This window comes from Euprymna scolopes, chromosome 4, assembly GCF_053919585.1.
Source record: "Euprymna scolopes isolate OS-2025 chromosome 4, ASM5391958v1, whole genome shotgun sequence".
NCBI classification, from domain to species: domain Eukaryota; kingdom Metazoa; phylum Mollusca; class Cephalopoda; order Sepiida; family Sepiolidae; genus Euprymna; species Euprymna scolopes.
In genome coordinates, this window is record NC_136485.1 from 137,983,741 (window position 1) to 138,004,918 (window position 21,178).

The 21,178-nt window shown below is 35.6% G+C and overlaps 1 protein-coding gene and 1 pseudogene across 1 annotated transcript in view; one reads left to right on the top strand and one right to left on the bottom strand.

Moving 5' to 3' along the window:
• LOC145269351 (triosephosphate isomerase B-like) overlaps nucleotides 1-8,035 on the bottom strand; it is a 32,997-nt gene extending 24,962 nt beyond the window's left edge. The window contains exon 1 of the mRNA XM_080125050.1: nucleotides 7,768-8,035. Within this exon, the coding sequence (XP_079981176.1) occupies nucleotides 7,768-7,876 (109 nt within the window). The 5' untranslated portion in view covers nucleotides 7,877-8,035. The remainder of the gene's footprint in view (nucleotides 1-7,767) is intronic.
• Nucleotides 8,036-15,267: 7,232 nt separating this feature from the next.
• On the top strand, nucleotides 15,268-15,384 carry LOC145273462 (5S ribosomal RNA; annotated as a pseudogene).
• The last annotated feature ends 5,794 nt before the right edge of the window (nucleotides 15,385-21,178 follow it).

A 21,178-nucleotide genomic window follows, 5' to 3' on the forward strand; every position in this document is an offset into this window, starting at 1 on the left:
TTTGTGAGAATTTTGTTTCTTTAAATTTTATGTGGTTTTTTATTATCTTATAAGTAGGGTTAGAACACCAGCATATTCTTTTCATTGTTTTAACTCCAGTGTGTATCTGTTGATATCTTATATGCTTTTATATAGAGTGATCTGGTTCTCGGTTGATTAACTGTATCGGATATATACTGAAGAGTCAAAACAATGATAAGAATATTCTGTTGTCATAGCGCTACTTATAAGTATCTATATAGTTAAATATGCTTGTATAGGTTTTTTTGTATGTACAGGATTCACTCCTAAACTAATTCGATATTGCAGAATCCCATCTGCACAAGGAAAGTTTTTTTTTTAGGTGAGGGGGGGGGGACATTTTTATTTATGGTGGCCGTGACCTCGTCTTGTGCCCTCCTACAAATTAAATTATAAATGAAAGCAAAAATAGAGGAAGATTTAACCCCCCCCCCAAAAAAAGAGGGAGAAAAAAATGTGATAATTGAAAACTAGACCAATTGAGTGTTTTATGCTAAATTGATGGTTGAATATAGTTAAAATTTATCCTCGTTTTTGTATTAAATGGATGCCATAATACTTAGTTCTCTGCACCTTAATTTGGCCCAATAGTTTCCAAGAAGTAGAATAGACAGATAGAGAGGAAAACAAATATATTACAGACTAGCATGGGTGCCCGGCGATGCCCGGGTGTTTGGAGGTGCGTGTTGAGCAAAAAAAAAAAAAAAAAAAAAAAAAAAAAGTGGTAGTAGGAAGGCAGACTCAAACCCGTACCGCAAAGGAGGAAAAGAACAGGAAAAAAACGTGCATCTTTGCTGTTACGACCACCACCAAACTGGAAATGACGTAGGTTTAAATTAAGGCTAGACAATCGAAAAGAGGGGATGACTTTCGAAAATATCGGTGAAAAAAGCGACCCCTCCTTGTAGAAAAGTGCCCAGTTTAGGGTGAAGAAATTAATGTTTTTAGTCAATTTTTTAGGTATTTGTCGTCTGAAGGGGTGAGCTTCAAAACGATACTGATCTTGTGAAAATCCGTTACCTCTGTCGAAGACATGCAAACATACATACATTTATATATTGGTAAACAAAAAAAAACTATTATTATTAGTTTCTTATATTTATTTAAAACTTTCGATTCAGTCCTGAAATTGCATTTGTCTGCCCCTGCTATGTACTCTCCCTATATTTCAACTGAAAACCAAAAAAAGTGACTTCGTCCTCCCAATAGAGAACAAGTGCCCCTCTCCCCCCCCCCTTTTTTTTTTTTAAAAACTTACAGTACATAAGATAAAGATTTTGTACAATTATAAAGTTTTAAATATTGGGATAAAACTGGACAAGCGCCTTATCTATTATATATCTTCTCTTATAAAGATGTCATGAACTGTTGCACAGAAATTTTGTGAAAATAGCAAATAATTCCACCCCATCTTTCCAAGCTTATAACTCCTCGAAAAATGCAATTCAAGCCCTAATTTTTTTTTTCAATTAAAGGAGCAAGGACCAAGATTTCATTAAAAAAAAAAAAAAAAAAAAAAAAGTGTTTTTTTTTTAAAAAGGTTTTAAACTTCGGACTTTACAGGTAAAATTCTACGAGAACACGATGTCCGTTTTTTTTTAAATTTGAATATATTATGTATTGACCTTTTCTCTTCAATTTGTGAGTAAATAATTATGTACTTATCCGGGTCTAAATTAATTATTATTAGACATTTACAAAATTGGAGGCGTGAATTATTCGACCCCCTGTCTTTCCAAGCTTATAACTCCTCGAAAAATGTAATTCAAGCCCTAATTTTTTTTTCAATTAAAGGAGCAAGGACCAAGGTTCCATTAAAAAAAAAAAGAAAAAAGAAAAAACAAATAACGTGGTTTAAAAAAAAGGTTTTAAACTTCAAACTTTACAGGTAAAATTCTACGAGAACACGATGTCCGTTTTTTTTTAAATTTGAATATATTATGTATTGACCTTTTCTCTTCAATTTGTGAGTAAATAATTATGTACTTATCCGGGTCTAAATTAAGTATTTACTTTGTAATAGACACTTAAAAATTGGGATGGGGGGGGGGGGGGAACCGTGAATAAAAAAAAAAAACGTTTGTCTAAAATATTATGTTCGATTTATTGGAAAGAACATAAAATTTCACACTGACCCTGAAAATATCGTAAAAATAGAATCAATAGAAAAATTTTGATAGATTTTTAAAGTTTAAAGATTGAAAAATATTGAGTTCGGAAAATTCATTACTGTTTAAAAAAAAAACAAAAAAAAATATTTCTATTACTTTTAAAACAACTGTAATAGTTTATTTTGGAAGTATAATCCTTTAAAAAATACATAACCCACTTTTAACAGAGAAATTCCGAGATTTTTATATTGTATTCGCAGTTTCGTGTTAGGGGTGTCAAAAATTCCTACAAAAATTCTGATACTTCTAGTGTTGCACTGTTACAAGCAATCAAAGCCAGACAGTATACTAGAAACTCAGGTAGTCTAGACGTTAACGTCAAAGGTTCATGAGTCTAGATAAAACATAACGGATCATTCGCCCCCCCCCCCTCCTACTCTTGTTTAATGGAGGATATTATTTGTGATGTCATCCAGTGTGCGCGGTGACAAGAGGCAGGAGTCGGGGGGGGGCAGTGTTTTCTAAGTATATAGATGTGGAATCCACATTGTGGACGAAAACCACGCAATTTTAATTGGTTACTGTAGTCGTCATACGGCATAGATCGGAAGATTCTATTGTTGGCATCGGTTTTACCCGATATTTTCCTAATCAGAATTCTTTTTGGAAAGACATCGGGTACTTATGGGAGGGATCAAGTGAAGATTGCCAACATCCTAAGTGAAAGTGATTTTGTGGAACGAAATGGATTCGAACTTGAAACACCCAGGTCGTCAGTCAGTGTCGTTAACCACTTGAAAAATATAGCCGAAGCACGACCAAAAATGGAGGCGTTTTCTTAACGACAAAGCTGAAGGTGAAATAGCAAATCTCAACACTCTTGCTTAAGTAAACTGACAGCTAAAACCAAGCGGTATAAGTGCGTGTGTGAGAGAGAGGGGGAAACGGGAGAAGAGAAAATGTATAAAAATAGAAACAGCCTTCACGAATGACCTTGAACTTTTCTCGTTTACTTTCGTGACAATCAGCATGGTACATTTAAATAAAATGTTTCAAAATCTTTCAAACCTCTAGCCTCCAACAGTGAAAAAATTATTAAAACAGTAAAAAACAGTTTAATATATTTGATAAATCAAAACAAATGAACGATTTCGTAATCTCAATGAAACCCGAGTACTCAAACAATTATTTCAATATTTTCGTTTCGTTAACGTTTATTCATTTTTTTTTTTTTAGGGTTAAAAAGAAAATCCAACCGAATGTTCAATTATTTAATAACATTACATCTAATTATTATAGTGTTACACAATAGCAGGTCAAATCAGGTTTATGATGTATTTTAATTATGACGCAAAAGTAATCAAAACAATGTATGTATTTTTCTTTGCCATTTATTTTACAGAAATTCCATTCCATTGAGCCTTCGCCAAAAATAAATAAAAGTACTTAGTTTATTATGTCTGAAAAAATACAATTAAAGTAATACAATAATTTTAAATAGCAAAACCAACAAATTTAGGCATGAAACTCTCATAGGAATAGGGGGTAGGGTCGAAAGTCTTTCTAAGTCTACGAATCGAAGATTTGGCTAGCACCTTTCATCACAATACCGCATATTTCGGGTTTGTATTACTGTACACATAGATTCGAAAAAGTTGTCAAAAAAACAAATATATAACAAATAAATGTTATCAAAGGCAAGATAAGTTACTTTTCTGCCAAACTGGATATATTTTTTGTCTTTTTATTCAATGTAACATAATTTATTCAGCTCGAAAAACATAGTCTTTACGTATTCGAAAATTCAAGATGGCGTCTCACACCCTCTTTAACACCGTAAGTTTGGAAAAAGGTGTTATAAATAAAAAACTATACAAAATACTATTAAAAACCCGCCGAATATATGTCAACCTATGTCACGGTAACATATATTGAGCGAGTTTTTAACCGTATTTTATCCGGTTTCTTATTTATAACATCTTTTCCCACACTTACCGTGTTAAAGAGAGAATCAGACGCCATCTTGAATGTTCCAATACATCGGTAAACACTATGGTTTTCGAGCTGAATAAACATGTTACATTGAATAAAAACACGAAAAATATATCCAATTTGGTAGAAAAGTAACTTATCTTGCCTTTGATAACATTTATTTGTTATATATTTGTTTTTTGACAACTTTTTCGAATCTATGTGTACAGTAATACAAACCCAGATTTTTTTTTATTATTGGAGCAAATGTATGATGTGGAAAAAAGTTCATTGGCAAATAAGTCTTAAATTTGATGGAAGGAGTCTGATGAATGAAAGTACATAACGGTTATAAATCACCAACCCTCCCCTCCCATGCTAAGAATGGGTTTCTAAATAATAACGAGTGCTTGTTAAGATAGAGTTTGATTTTTTTAAGCCAAAACAACAGTACTTACTTAACTGTCATGTCCAATATGTTAATGTCCAAAAATTACGAAAATCCATCCGGAACAGCAATTGTGTTTTTAAAAAAAAAAAAAAAAAAAAAAATCTATTGCTATCGGTTAAAACAAAACGTCAGTCATTACAGTGGCGAAAAGGGAGATAAGTACGTGTCCTGTATTCGCAATCTTCCAGGTGTTTACATCTAGAGAAAATGCAATTTCCCATAAAAACGCTACAACAGAATACCGAACACTATTTTGTTTTTTAGGGGGTATTCGAGGTAGCTGACAACGAATCTGATAATCAAACCCGTCGCAAACTTACCGTTTGCATGGTATGAACCCCTAGACCTTGGGACTATTTTGTGCCATTTCACTGCCTTCGGTAGTGTTTTTCTTACATGGTACGTTCACGTGCGAACGGGCGTAGTGGGGTGTCTTATCAAATCGTGTAGGAATCTTTCAAATAAGAAAGTTAAAAAAAAAAAAATGAGGTTTTTTAATGCTTTTTTAATTTATCAAATAATAAAGTTTTCACGGGCGGTTTGCAAAAACATAACCACCAAACACATTTTTATGTTTTTTCGTTCTTTTTAGGGGGGGGGGTATTCTATTAACAGGTGCTTTTGCAGTTTAAGTAACCGTTTTTCCGTAAGTAGTGTGCCGACATTTACCATTTCACAAAAATTCTATTTACATTGGGGAGTGGGCGATGGTGGTGTGCTGGGCTGGGGCGCGCGCTTAATCGCTAAAGATCGTAAATTTAGTCAAGTTTTTATTTAGTTTCCCACCTTAAGATATTCCTTTTAAATGACGACTTTTATAGGTTTTCATGTATGCTGAAAACGAATATCGTAATTTTTTATTTCACGATATCTTTTTTTATTATTGAATTGTTAGGTGAAAGTAGAGATTAGGTATAAAACACCTTCCCATGTTAAGAATGGCTTTCTAAACATTATTTCAGTACGGTAACACAAGTGTCAAATTTTTCGATTTCCTTATATTTAAAAAAGTGTAATTCTAAATCTTTGGTATTTTTTTCGCCAAATATGATTCTCTCTCCTCTGATCTTGAGCACGTGCTACAATGGAGAAAGAGGTGGCTTGTTACTTTTAATGCATCTAAAACCAAGCTTTAATACTCTGATCCCCATCTGGCATCAATTGAAATGAATAGCTCTCGTCTTGGGGAGGCCTCATTTTTTGAAAGCTTCTGGGCTTGACCTTTACTCCTGATCTTAAATGGAACACGTACATCAATTTTGTTGCCAAGGCCGCTGGAAAAATAGTGGGATCCTTCTATCGATCCAGTAGATATCTCACTGCTGATGCAATTCTCTATCTATATAAGAGCCAGGTACGTCCTAGGATGGGGTACTTTCTTTTTTTGTTGACGATTGTTAAAAAAATATTTTGTATTTTTGGTACATTTATGCACTTTTGTTACCGTAGTTTCCAAGATATGAAGAAATGTTAGTTTTTAAAAAATGGGGGATCACTTTTCTATAATAATTTAATGTAAAATGAGCACCCACTTTGTGGTGTGAAGAAATGCACTCACTTTATGGTCACTTTTTTTTAGGGAGGGCGGGCCGGCGGGACTGCCGGTTTGTTTTTCGTTCTTTTTTTGGAGGGGGGTATTCAATTATAGAACTTGTATAGTTTTTTTTTTTTAACAGGCGCTTATGCAGTTTAATTAACCGTTTTGAGCAGAAGAACTTAAATATTTTACAAAAATGTGGGCTCTGTCGGCATTTCATTCTGTGGAGGCTTTTACGAAGGCCACGACGCTCGTGTCATCGTATATGCCGCACACTAACGGCATACTGTACGGAAGTATGTACCGGATAGGGTTAAAGAAAAGTAATCAGATTGTGCATATATAAATAACGTTCCTATTTTATAAAAATAAATAAAATCCAAACATTTTTGTAAAATCACAAACTAAAATATCCAAAATAAAAAATAAAAATGGTATCAAAGTGCAAAGTTTATTCTTCCTCGTCAAGTTGGCTGACGTGTGGACGTATACATTTTCAAAGAAAAAGATATTCATTTACATATTACCGACTAGTCATTTTAATACACTAACAGTATAGCAAGATTTAAGGTTTTCTTGAACTTTTTAGCTTTAAAATATAATAATGTAACCTAACTGGGCAGCAGGCACTTGCGAATTTTTTAGATTGTTTTCATTTTAGGAAAGTTCGGTTCGGGGCAAGAGAAGAGTTAACAAAGCCTCTATTCCTACGTTAAGAATGGCTTCCTAAATTTGTACGTGATGTTAAAATTCACAAGTGAAGTGTCCATAACTAGGACGAATTTGGTACTTATGCTGTTTACGGACCGTGCTGAAATGATAACGTTATTATTTAGAAACTAATTAACACGAGGATGGGGGCTTTGTTAGCTGTTCTGTGCTTTCACCTAACAATTTAATAAACAAAAGATACTATAAAAATTGAATTTAACTCGAAAATCCAATCTAGAAATATAACACGGTCCGTAAACTGCAGAAGTATCACTAGTTTAAAACACCGGTTATGATTTCCTCTTTAGTTTATGAAATTTTCCAAATAAAATCCAAAATGATTCTTTTTAATTTTAAATAATTGTATAAAGCTTACTAACTATTATTTTTTAATGAAAGCGATCACGATAAAAACTCGGAATGCGTAACAATGACCACAAAATAAATTAATTTTAACTTTAAATTATTACAAATTTTCTTCGACTCCAGCTTATATCGGTATTATTATACAAACACCGTGACAGCGTTAGGGTTAGGGTTAGGATTAGGGTTAGGGTTAGGGGTAGGGTTAATTCGCTGTCACGGTGTTTGTATAGTTTTACCCTTATATCATCTCGAGAAAAAACGTTATAACAAGATTTGCATTAAATAATAATAATAATAAATAACATTCTAAAGTTTAAATAAAACTCCATGTAATTAATGTAACAACTTTGACAAGAAAGAAAACGAAACGAAACTGATAACCCAAGCATAAAAATAAAGTAATAAAATAAAATTTAAATTCTAATATATATATACTATTTTTTTTAAATTAGAAGTCTATTCATTCATCAAAATATGCTGAGTTATTTAAATTAAAATATAGCTTTAAGATAAATCAAAATTTATTGATATAGTAAACAATAGGACAATTTGGTAATTTAACTAATTAGTAAAAGAAAAATGAATATATTTAGGTTTACCGGTGTTCGCACTCAAATCTCCGGTATTCATGAATGCCACGATTTCATCGATGCTTTTCTTACTGCCATTCATCTTCCAGTTTCCCCCAACGAAGAATTTGCGGCCCATTTTTGCTGTGTAAAAGGGGTGATGTGCCGGAGCGAGATAACAAAAGAGTTGAAACAGGCAATGTCCGTCTGCTAACTGAAAACCTACAAGGTCGGATGCAAAATGAACGTCCTTGAAGTAAAGGTCAATGACGTCACATTAGGCCTTACTACAAACGACAGGATTTTAGACCAGAAATTTTTAGTGAACCTCAGAAGAACACATTTTATCCATGACATTCCTAAAATTATTTTGCCCCCACGATAATCTATAATTATTATTTATTAACTATTAATCATGCATGTTTATTATATTCATATCTGTATAAGAATTTTAAAGAGCTGTTCTTGTTAATTATATGAAATTAAAAAGCAATAATTAAGTGGGTGGGGAAAATCGGTTTTTGTTCAGAATTTTCTCTTTAAAAAAATAAAATAAAATAAAAAAAATAAAGGAAAATCTGTATGATGTACGTGCCCGTGATAAAACTAAAATATCATCTTAAAAAATAAAGTAAATTGATCAAGTAGTTTTATTTTTATACGATAAAAAAAAAATTGTAAACGATTGGGAATTTATAAGAATGACAGTAAAAAGTTGAATTATTGAGTTATGTCACTTGTTTCTTGAAATGTTTTAAAAATCATGTCCTAGGACAATCGCTTCTCGGTTACTCATAAAATTTGATTTTCTTATTCAAAAATAAAACTAGCAGAGCAATTTGTGTGATTTTTGGAATCCAATATTTTCATTTCATTTTTTAATATTATGGGAATTCTGGACAAGAACGGAAAAATCGACCTTATTGATGATCTTTCTTTTTCTTTTTGTTTTATGGTTATATATTTATTGCACTGGTAAGTAAGATATAACGAGCATTCACTGTATATCTGTAGCGGAACTGAAGAACCTCAGAGAAAATGATTAAGAAAGTGGCTTACACAAATAGGTACGCCTGTCTCTTTACTGTCAGGTGATGGAATGAGGGAAGGGAAGAGAAAGAAAAGATCATTTGTAATCAGCACGGTAATTTACATACAGCATTAATTTGCATAATAGGATAGAAACTGTTATGAAAAGGATGAATTGGAAGTACAACGGCAGTTAGTTTTCCAACAGCAGAAAGAGAAAACGGAGAGTGGAAATTACAGCTGAATTCAGTCGTCAGAAAGCAGGAGTTCGAATGAATATTTTCTTCTTCATTTAATTTCCTTTTTTTTTGTATTCAAGCTATTTCGGCATTATTAGATTCATGGCGTTGAGACAATTTGACATTTGGTAATCCCCGAATTCAGTGGCACTGCAATGGACACTTCAATAATTAAATGGTTAGAGGATCTAGAGTTGACTTGAGCTGTGCGAAATAACTAAGGTGAAGCTAGTTCTACCACTATGATTAAAAGGTGTGCAGCCTGGAAAACATATTGGCAGTTTTCAGAAGAACAACAAAATGATATTGCGGAAATCAGATCTGCCTTTGTAAAAGCCTACGGAGGAGACTCATTTGTGGCCTTTGAGTGGTTCATCACTTACCGCCTTTGCCCTAGGAAGACTATAGATGAGTTCTTGACAGACTTGCAACAGCTGGCCCAACTGGTAGTTGGAATGCCACCAGAATGTGGGATGAAAAGTGCCTTCATTAATGAACTACTATGCCACGTGTCATGTCATTGTTAATGACGAGAAGCACATAGCGCCGGTGGATTCTGGATGCTCTCGATCCCTCATGACTCAATCAGTGTGTGACTCTTGGAATCAGCTAGCATCAGAAGTCCTAACAGTCAATGGTGACCCCAACGTCTCTGGGCATCCTCACCAGAACTTTTGATAGACGTACCTTTGACTTGTTGAGTCACAACCACTATCACTATTTATTCCCCTTTGATTTCATTAAAAAATGTCATAATCTATTGTTGAATAGCGGTGTGTACGTATCGGGGATGACATTTATAACGGAGGATGAAACATTTATATAATGACTAGCGGGGAGTACCCAACGTTGCCCGGGTGTTTGGAGGGTGTGTATATTAAAAAAAAAACGTTGGCCAGGTGCTTGGAGGTGTAAAAGAAAAAAAAGTTTTAGTAGGAAGGTAGGATTGAACCCCGTAGCCTTGACGCGAAGGTGGAAAAAAACGCCAGCCACCTAACCATCTCAGCCACGAGGGGAAAGGAACTGATAAGTGTGTTCAGTTAAGGATTATAAAGTGAAATATACAGGTGTGAGGAAGTGGCATGATATTTGACCTAGTTTTGCGCTGCAAGCCAGTTACTGTTTCCCGCGCCTCATCATTCGCTTTTCGAAGATGCTGCGAGCTGGTAAAAGTCAGGCAAATTAAATATACACGCGATCCCCATTGTTAAGTCGTAGATATTATTATTTAGATGTGATATAAAATGTTTTAAAAAGGAGCAACCCCCTGAGAAGGCCTTGGAAAAAAGCCTTTTGCAAACATACACAAAAAGCGAACATATATACATACATACACACACACACATTTTCACTTTTATATATATAGATGTATATGACGACAGTGATGTAACAATTACTCGTTGAGTTCATATTATCAATAGGAGAGATATGAATGTGAAGAGATGTGAAATGGACAGTTCTTTTTAACACGGAGAAGGGAATTCATTATTGATGATGGAGACGGATAGTTAACACTTGGAAGGGTGTTTCATATAATGTATATTTACAAAGACGACATACAAAACATATTACCTTGCGGTGGATGACAAACAAAGACAAAGACTTATAAATAACATAATGATATTTATTCCAGCTGAATGAGATGATGATCAGGTATTTGATGCCTTGTCTTGTCTCCCTTTCTGGTTTGCTTCCAAAAGGGGCTTTGGTTAACTCAACTCTCCCAATTCTCTGTCAACTCTGAACTCTTGACTGCCTCTCTGATTTCTAACCCTAACTTCTGAATATATTGAATCTATCTTTCTTTGTGATGTCAGAACGTGCTCAAACATATGAATGTCTCCTTGTGTGCATTCTACATATTACATATATCTCTTCAAAACGTTTTTGGCAACACAAAGAACATTCCTAAATGGATTTCTATTGTCCTAACTCTGACCTAACTAGTTATATAGTAATTTTTTATATAATGGACAATTCTCTGCATTCCTAAAATCGTATCTAAATAGCAATATATATTCTTTTAACTTTTAATTTCTGGGTTCGATTCTAGCCTCTTCCTTTAATAAATATTATTTTCAATCCTATTTACTTTGTTTCTCTAATTACTGGGATCTGTTCCCTTCCATATACAACACTATAGAATATAAGACAACGAAATGGAGTTTCATTCTATATTAATAAAAAATCTTTATTTGTTATCTTCGTTAGTAGAGTGTACAAGAGAGAAACAGATTAGTAGTTGGGTGTGTTCTTGTGTGTAAAGATAGATTTAATATAATACCGGCTGGTTGAAGGAGAGAATAGTTCAGTTCCGTTTACACGTGTATATAGCTAGTAGCCGTCAGTATGAAGGAAGCCGGTTAAAGGAGAGAAAGAAAGGACAAACGTATTCAGTGTGCTGACGTGTTGTCGAGAGAGTGTGTGTGTGTCGACGAGAGTAGTCCTGTAGAATGATAAATAAAGTTTGTGTTGGTACCGCACGTGGAAATAAGTGGTAGTGAGAAAAGAGCCATTGTTAGCTTGTTGTACTCACGTTTGGCCGGGGGCCAAAGCCCCCTGGCGATGTGTGCTCTGGACAGAGCAGTGAGAAAGAGAAAAAGGGTTTAAGATTTCATATGTTATAAACTTGGTCATGTGATAGAGAGGTGGCTTGTGATTGGACAATCCAGGAGGAAATGGATTTCAAATCTCGAATCATGAGAATTAGTTTCTGCCTGTGTTTGTAGCAAGTGTTGGCTGCTACAACACTATGACATATCTGTTAAGACATTCTTCTTGCATAACTACAAGTTATTGAGTTCGAGAGCTTTACAGAAAGAAGCCTTCCCACTACTTTTATCCCTTATGGAGTGCACTCCTTTTTCCTGCAGCCAAAGAGCAGTACACAGGCATTAAAATGATTTGAAAGAGAGTGATTCGGTTCTCGCTTGCTGAAGTTGGGATAAATACTGAAAGTGTTGGAATTTATTTTTGCTTAATATTTCTTCCCTTCTTTTCTTCTCCTTCTTTCTCTTTTTTTTATTTCTTATGATGATGATGATTGTTGTATCACGTGACTGAATAGTACTTGCGGATTGGCTTGGGAAGTTTCTGCTTGTTTTTCGAAGATTTCAACATTTTCGTTAGTTGAGGATTCGCAGTCCACCAGTACGGACGTGTGAGCATTGTCTCCGTCAATAAAGGCATAAAAATTAGAAGTTTGAGGTTTGCCTTCTGACGATGTGAACGTGTGAACCTAGTCTCCGTTAATGAAAACGTTAAAATTGGAAGAGTCTGAACAGGACTTTAAACTAGTTAATAATCAGGAAGTTGGAGAAACTCACCAAGTGAAGGTGATGTTTTATCCTAATGTCGTGACCTGACTATAAACTCGTCAAAGAAGACTTGTCAGTAAAGATATAAAAATCCAAAATCTCCCAGTGTCGGAAGATTTGTTGTCTATAATATAAATTTCACCTGTCTGTTTAAATGTATGTATGTATGTATGTCTCGCAAAAGTTTCGACAGAGGTGACGGATTTTCACATTGTCGGTATCATTTTGAAGCTGGACCCTTCGGACGACAAATATCGAAAAATTGGCCAAAAACATTAATTCCTTCACTCTCAACTGGGCACTTTTCTACAGGGAAGGATCGCTTTTTTTCGTCGATATTTTCAAAAGTCATTGCCTCTTTTCGATTGTCTAGCCTTAATTTAAACCTATGTCACTTCCGGTTTGGTGATGGGCGCAACAGCTTAAGCATCACTTTTTTTTTTTTTTACTTTCTTTTCCTTCTTCGTGGTACAGGTTCGAGTCTGCCTGCCTATTACCACTTTTCTTTTCTTTTTTTTGCGCTCGTAATTTTCCTTTTTTATTTTGTTCAACCAACACCCTTACACACTCCACAACTTTTTGTTCCTCTTTCTCGTAGCTTGCCGACTACAACTTTTTTTTTTTTTTGTTCAACATGCACCTCCAAAACACCTGGGCAATGCTGGAGTTTGCTGGACACCCAGGCTAGTTTATTATAAAGAAGAATCACCAAGGAAGATGAACTCCGCTGGGTTGTAAAGTGAGATTCTGTTGTTGAAAAGAAGACAAATCTACGTGGACTTCCAAGGAACTTTGAACGAATATTCATGATTATTTTCCGTCATCAGCACGAACTTTAAGAATATGTTTACAATGATGTAAAAAAAGATATGACAGTCAAAGGGAAATAACTGTGATTGAACTATTTCCGTGAACAAAGTATCTCCGTAAGTGTGTCCTCCTATCTATCTCTCTCTTTTCTCCTGTCTTGCATTCTCTCCATTTTTTTTAAATAGATACTCATGGTCGGTTGACCAGGCTAAAAGGCCAAATTTTAGCAGTTACTGTCACAAGTGAACATTTTACATCTTCTTTTATTATTATTATTTTTTTTTTTAAACCTTTTTTCAATAAATTGTTTTGTATTATAAACTGTTGTTTCTTGCTTCCTTCACATTCTATTGTTGTATAATTTTAAGGATCTTAGTACCTATGACCCGTGGATAACCGTCATTGGGCATAGCGGCTTGTTATCCTTACATTCAGTTAAGTTATGCTACAAGCTAAATTTCTTATAAAATAAAGAGGTATAAAATACACACACAAGACTGAGGTAAGGATAATATTTGTATTGATTTAAATAGAACAATAGCAAAAAAAGCATTTGCAAAACTGATTGCGTTTGCGGCTTTTGAAGTCCAACTATAATTAAAGAAAGTTATTTTATGACCAAGAATAAACAGCTCTTAGAATATTCAAATAGGTAATTGCATTCAGTAAAGGAGAAGAGGGTTCTTACTTGTTGCCAGCTTGGCGTCCCATTGGAAAAAAAGGAAGAACAAGGGTTTTCACATTCAGCGTGACAAATAGGGTGTCTGCTGATTGGTGAAGGAGGAATGCCTCAGCCAATCAAACAGGGCCTTTTTTTTTGTAGAATTAGAGGAGTGGGTAAGAAGAGAATTATTTATGGAAGAAAGAGAAGTAACCTTTTCTTATGGCATATAAATAGGGACTTATTTGAAAATAATTTTGGATATTTGTTTTTTTGGTTTTTTAATTTTTTTAATAATGTTGGATATTTTGTTTTTTTGGCTTTTTTAATTTTTTATTTTATGGAAATTGTTTTTAAGCGCAGCCTGTCCTGGAAGAAATAATTTATTTGTCTTTTGTTATTGTGTTGGGGTATATGTTACTCAATGAAAAATGCCAATATCCAGGCAACGCCGGGTAACCCTGCTAGTTAAAATATATAGGAAAAAAGACCTATAGGAAGCAAAAACACTTTGGTTCACGCAGCTTAAGTACAATAAAGGATATGCAAACCTTCACTTATATAAAAGTAAGATACATCCCATAATAGAGTACTGCTGCCACATCTGGGGAGATGCCATTCAGTGAACACATTGCCATGGAACTGCTTTCTTATGGATTACAACTTGATCATCTTCAAAGCTAACGTCAGTAGATTCCTAGAACTGTTTCCATAAGCATTCAAACTTAGTCTGAAAATTATTCTGTTAACTCTTATCCTCAAGTGGCATCTGGCCTTGATAAATGATGTAAAAAAAAAATAATTCAATATAATGCTTTTCATCATTAAATAATTAAAACACACATTACAAATGCTCTGTATTCAACAAGTATTAATATCCTGCAAATCATTCATTGCGACTGATGCTACCAGATCAGGCTGTCTGAAGATATTGGCTTCCTGAGACGAAATGCACCTCACATTGATGCTTTTTTGTTTTTCTACTTCCTTTTGCAAAACTTAATTATGTTCTGCAAAACCAAAAACAAAAACAGCCTACCCCCCCTTTCTTCCCATTTCCCATCTCTCTTTCTATCTCCCACACTTCCTGACTTATTTCCTAATTTAAAATGTACCAAACATTAATGCTGTAACCCTTTTTTCTCTCTCCCATTGCAAAATTTATTCATGACAGGGAACCAAAACGATAAAATCCACTATAAAACAACCAAACCAAAAACTACAAACTAGTGATTGAAGATACAAAGAGCTTGAAGACGAAAAACTTTCTACAAAATAACTGGATGCAACATGATAATACTGTTTCCAAAATAACTGGATGCAACATGATAATACTGTTTCCAAAATAACTGGATACAACATGATAATACTGTTTCCAAAATAACTGGATTCAGCATTAAATGATTCAAAAAGGGTTGATATGCCGTAAAACGAAACAACCAAACCAAATCATTTATTGCGAATTTGTTGCTCATCGTACGGCACAATCACGTTGACACACCGGTTCTCGCCAGATCACCGAAGTTAAGCAATGTTGAGCCTGGCCAGTATCAGATGGGTGACCATTTGGGAAGGCTAGGTGCTGTATGTACCTTCTGGGAAGGTTGGGCATGAGGCCAGCACTCTCACCCTGTAAAAAGAACTCCTCGCTACAAAAGCATCTACAGAGTTGTAGATGGTCAATGCCCTCCAGGGGATCAAAAGGCTATGGATGGATGGATTGTTGTTCATCAGCATCGTTTAATGTTCGTTTCCATGCTAGCATGGGTTATACGCTCAATGTTAATGTTTTCTACGTTTAGGGAAAATGTTGGCACAAAGCCATTATTATTAGACAGGCAGGCACTCATTAGTAATGACACTACCAGATTAGGCTGTCTGAAGATATTAGCTTCTTGACTTAAATGCACCAAACATTGATGTTATTTTTTTCCTTTTCCCTTTGCAAAACTCAATCATGTTCTGTAAAGTAAAAACAAAAACAAAAATTTTCCTCTGCAAAACCTGCATAACTAAATATTTAAAAATATAAAATATTCGAAGCATAACACTTTTTTTTTCGAAAATAATCAGATTCGACATTGAATAACCCAAAAAGGGTTGATATGCCGTAAAACAAAACAACCAAACCAAACTCAGTGAATAAATATTTGAAGACATAAAAGCATAAAAACTTTTTTCCGAAAATCATTTGATTCAACATTAAATAACCTGAAAAGGGTTGATATGCTGTAAAACTATAAAGTATTAATGAAGCACATAAAAATACCTGTTTTCTGTTTTATACAGTAACATTTACCACTGACCTAATTTGTGATCGTAAACATTGATTAGGTTAATATCAGACTCTTTTCATGGATAGCATTTAATTTTATCGTAAGGATTGGTGCAATTACGACATAATCACGTTAACACACTGATTTTCGCTGAATCACCGTAGTCAAACAACATTAAACCTGGTCAGTACTAAACGGGTGACCCTTTGATACTTCCAGGTGCTGTATGTGCTCTCCGCTTATCTCGGCATTATTTCCAGTCGTCCTGGACTTCTTGTAACCGGGCTTAAATAGTGCCGATTCATGAGAGGTATGGTTGGAGATTGTGCAACCTTTGCCTCACAATTACACACGCAGCTGCCCTTACAGGGGGTATCCTTTGTCTTTCGAGACTGAACGGAGACATTGAGGATTGGTGTGAGTTGAAGAGTCGCCTGGGTCTATCTAACTGATCTTGCTTGAAATGAAGGTGAAAAAGACAGGAAACCAAAGTTCCATATACAAATACCGGTACTCTTGCATAATTTGATCCGAATTCTTATGAATTCCCATCAAGCATGAATCGGGCGAGACCGGCAATCATCGGTGTCAGCCAAGCGTTGTTCAAATGTTGAAATGCTAACTCGACTTTTTATTTTATTTATTTAATTTTTTTTTTTTTCTGTTATGTTTTTAGTAATTTTTAAGGTGATATTAAGAAGGCGGGTGACTTTTTATTTTCTGATTAGTTACTTATTCATTATTTATTTATTATTTTTTAATTGAATTTTTTTTGGAGTTTAATTAGCACCCTTACCTCGAAAAAAAAAAGAACTCTTTTTGTTTTTTGTTCTTTTTTATTTGGTTGGTTGTTGTGTCTCTATTGTCATAACTTAAGTAATAAGACTATGATTTTTGCTTCGTAATTTATGTAATAAATGACAAGTTGGGTCTGGGAGGTGTGTGATACTATGGACTGTCCCCCTTCTAGAATCAAGACTGAACAATGTGAGGAAATAATTCATGAAGACACACAAAAATGATCAAAAGTAAAAGGAGTGGAAGTAGCTGAGAAATTATCTCAGGTTTTAGCCAATATACAGGAACTTAGATAATATATGCACTTCATTATTAGGGGGTCCTTTTTCATGATGATGTTTCACACACAAGCACACATACACACACGAAGAACAACTTGTGCACATGGTGCAATGGGGAAAGAGGTGGTTGGTTACTTTTAATGCATCTAAAACCAAGCATCTATCTTTACATCAACAATGCTCTGATCCCCGTCTATCATCAATTGAAATGAATGGCTCTTGCCTTGGGAAGCTCCATGTTTTGACAAGCTTTTTTTAAGTTTTGAAAAAACTTAACATCTAAAGCTGACCCCCAAGATCACCATGGACATTAAAGATGGCTTTCCGTGTGGTAGAGATATCTCCAGAGAAAACCCTAATTTACCTTATATGTGCTTCTGGGTTGCACTTGCTTACACCACAGCATTTATATTTGCCCTCTATCACCCCCACAACAGCGGGGTTACTGTCTTTAAGAGTATTTCTGAGAAAATTGACCTCATCTTGTCTGCTCATCCTTCAGCTAACATTCACATTTGCGGTGACTTCAGTGTCCAGAATGTGGAATGGCTGACCCACTCAAATAAGACGGATGATGAGGGGAGGTTCTGCCATGATTTTCCCATTACCTATGACCTCACTCAGATTGTTCACAGACCCACCTGTGTGCCCGATACTACCGGTCAGTATGCAAGCCTTTTAGACCTTTTTCTCACAACTTCCCGTGAGCTATGTTCATGTTCCGTTCTGTCTCCCCTGGGAATCTCCGACCACAAAGTTGTATCAGTTAAGATAAAAATGAAATACAATAAGTCTTCAGATGTACCTTTCCACCGTACTGCATATCGATACTCTATGGCTGACTGGGAGAGCTTCCATACATTCATATCTGATCTACCTCTGCATTCCATGTTTAAAAAGGATATGTCCTCTATAATATCAGATCTAACCGAATGGTTAATTGTAGGCATAGACCAATTCATACCATCAAAAAAATTCCAACAAAAATCTAACAGCCAGCCATGATTCTCCCCAGAATGTGCTGCTGCCATTGCGCACAGAAATCACTTTTTCCGTAGCTACCAACGTAATAGATGTACTGAGACTAAAGCTGCTTTTAGGACTGCCAGCAACCACTGTAAAAGAGTAATAAAAAAATGCAAGAGAGCTATATGCTCAGTCCGTCAAATCCAAAGTAACTGAGCAGCAGCTTGGTTCCCACCAGTTTTGGCAAATAGCAAACAGGATCCTGAACAGAAGCGTGCTTTCTACCCCAACCATCATCAATGGACCTGAGGTCATCTCATCAGCATCAGACAAGGCCAAACTATTTGCCAAGAACTTTGCAGCTAACTCTACTCTCTGCGACGAAGATCATCAACTCCCTGTATTTCCCCCTACAACAGACAACACACTATCCAACATACAAATATCTGTGCATGAGGTCACCAAGCTAATCAAGAACCTTGATTCCAGTAAAGCAACTGCACCAGACAGCATTCCAATTATAGTATTGAAAAAGCTTTGACCAGAACTTGCCCCCATACTTACAAAACTGTTTAAGCGTTACCTTAAGGAGAAGTGCTTTCCAACACCCTGGAAAAACCTTGTCAGTGTGCCCTGTATTTAAGAACTCAGGTGATAAGTCATCTTCCTCTCAGTACAGACCAATAAGTCTCTTGTGTGTTCTGAGTAAGCTACTGGAATCCATATTCAATAAAGAAGTAGTCAACCACCTCAGCAGAAATAACCTCCTTAGTGACATGCAATATGGTTTCCGTTCTGCTAGATCTGCAGCTGATGTGCTAACAGTTATCCCATAGAATTAGTGAATCTCTTGACAAAGGCTTCCTTTCTAGGGCAATTGCTCTTGACATATCAAAGGCCTTCGATAAGGTATAGCATAAGGGCCGACTTCACAAGATTTCCAGCTACGGTATGGAAATATTTTCTCAATAATTAAATCATTTCTCTAAGAGTAGTGGTTGATGAGCAGCAATCAGAGGCCCACAGTATTAATGCTGGAGTCCCTCAGGGGTCCATCCTGGGCCCAACTCTCTTCCTGATCTACATCAATGATTTCCTAAAACACATACTTAAATCATTCGTTGACATCTATGCTGATGACACAACCATCTATGGCAACACATCAAAGGCCGTAAATGACAAAGCTCTCTCTGATTCCCTCTTCTCTGATCTTGAATGCGTGGTACAGTGGGGGAAGAGGTGGCTGATTACTTTTAATGCATCTAAAACCAAGCTCCTATCTTTACATCATCAACGCTCTGTTCCTTATCTAGCATCAATTGAAATGGATGGCTCTCGTCTTGGAGAGGCTTCATGTTTTGACAAGTTCCTGGGTTTAACCTTTACTCCTGATCTGAAATGGAACACATATATCAAGTCTGTTGCCCGGGCCGCTGGGAAAATGGTGGGATTCTTCTACCGCTCCAATAGATATATCACTACTGATGCAATTCTCTATCTGTATAAAGCCAAGTACGTCCAAAGATGGAGTACTGCTGCCACATCTGGGCTGGAGCTGCTAAAAACAGCCTATCCTGCCTTGACAGAGTACCAAATAGACTTTGTGGCTTAGTGGAGGATGCCCTTTTCTCTTCCCTGCAACCTCTCTCCCACAGAAGAGACGTTGCGAGCCTGTCTTTGTTTTATCATTATTTCCATGGCAAGTGCTCGTTTGAGCTCCAATCTCTGGTCCCCCCTCACCAATCTTTCATGATAAACACCCGTCTAGCTAAAACCACTGTCAGTAATTTCCCCCACTCTTTATATGTGCCTAAATCAAAACGTAGATTCCATGAACAAAGCTTCTTTCTGAGAAGTGCACACTTGTGGAATTCTCTTCCATCTGCCTGTTACCACCTGACTACAACTTGGATATCTTCAAGTCCAACATAAACAAATTCCTGATTAATCGCCCCCTTAAGTAAGACACTTTATCAAACCTCCAATACCAACTATTACTACGATATTATCCCATTGATTATTGTACACACAATAACCCTTATCCCTGTGGCTTCCGGGCCTTGATAAGAGGTGACCCCCCATGTAAAAAAAAAAAAAAGCTTTCAAGTCTGACCTTTACTCCTGATCTGAAATAAAACACATACATCAAATCCATTGCCAAGATGGCTGAAAAAATAGTGAGATCATTTTACCACTCCAGTAGATATCTCATTGCTCATGCAATTCTCTATTTGCATAAGAGACAAGTACGTCCAAGGATGGAGTACTGTTGCCACATCTGAGCAGGAACTGCCAGAAGCACCTTATTCTGCCTTGACAGAATTCAAAATAGACTTCGTAGCCTAGTGGGGGATGCCCTTTTCTCTTCCCTGCAACCTCTTTCCCACAGAAGAGACGTTGCGAGCCTGTCTCATCTTTATTGTTATTTTCATGGCAAGTGCTCGTCTGAACTCCAATCTCAGGTCCATCCTTAACAAACTTTCATAAAAACCACTCATCTACCTGAAACCATTATCAATAATAAATAATCTTTATCTATGCCTAAACCTAAAACATAGATTCAATGAACAAAGCTTCTTTCTTAAAACTGCATGCCTGTGGAACTCTGTTCCATTTTCCTGCTTTCCAACTGACTACAATATGTTCGTCTTCAAGTCTAACATAAACAAGTTATTGATGAGCCATCCCTTTAAGTAATCCAATTTACCAAATTTCCTCTACTAACGATTACTATGACTTTTTTCCATCGACTACTGTACAATCATTAATCCTTATCCTCAAGTGGCCTCCGGGCCTTGATAATGGTGACTCCTTTGTAAAATAAAAAAAAAATTAACAAAACTATCTCAGACACAATGTATCAGAATTTGTGTTTTCTCTTCTGAGTCTGCATTTTCTATTTTTTTTTCTATGCTTGTAAACTACACAAGTGATGTACGAGGTGGCTGGTATTGTTCTACAGATTTTATGAAACATATTTATGGATTTAAAAAGAAATATTAATTATAAATAATTATTTACAGCTTTATGGATCAGCTCTTCAAGAGTGATGATTAAAAGCCGC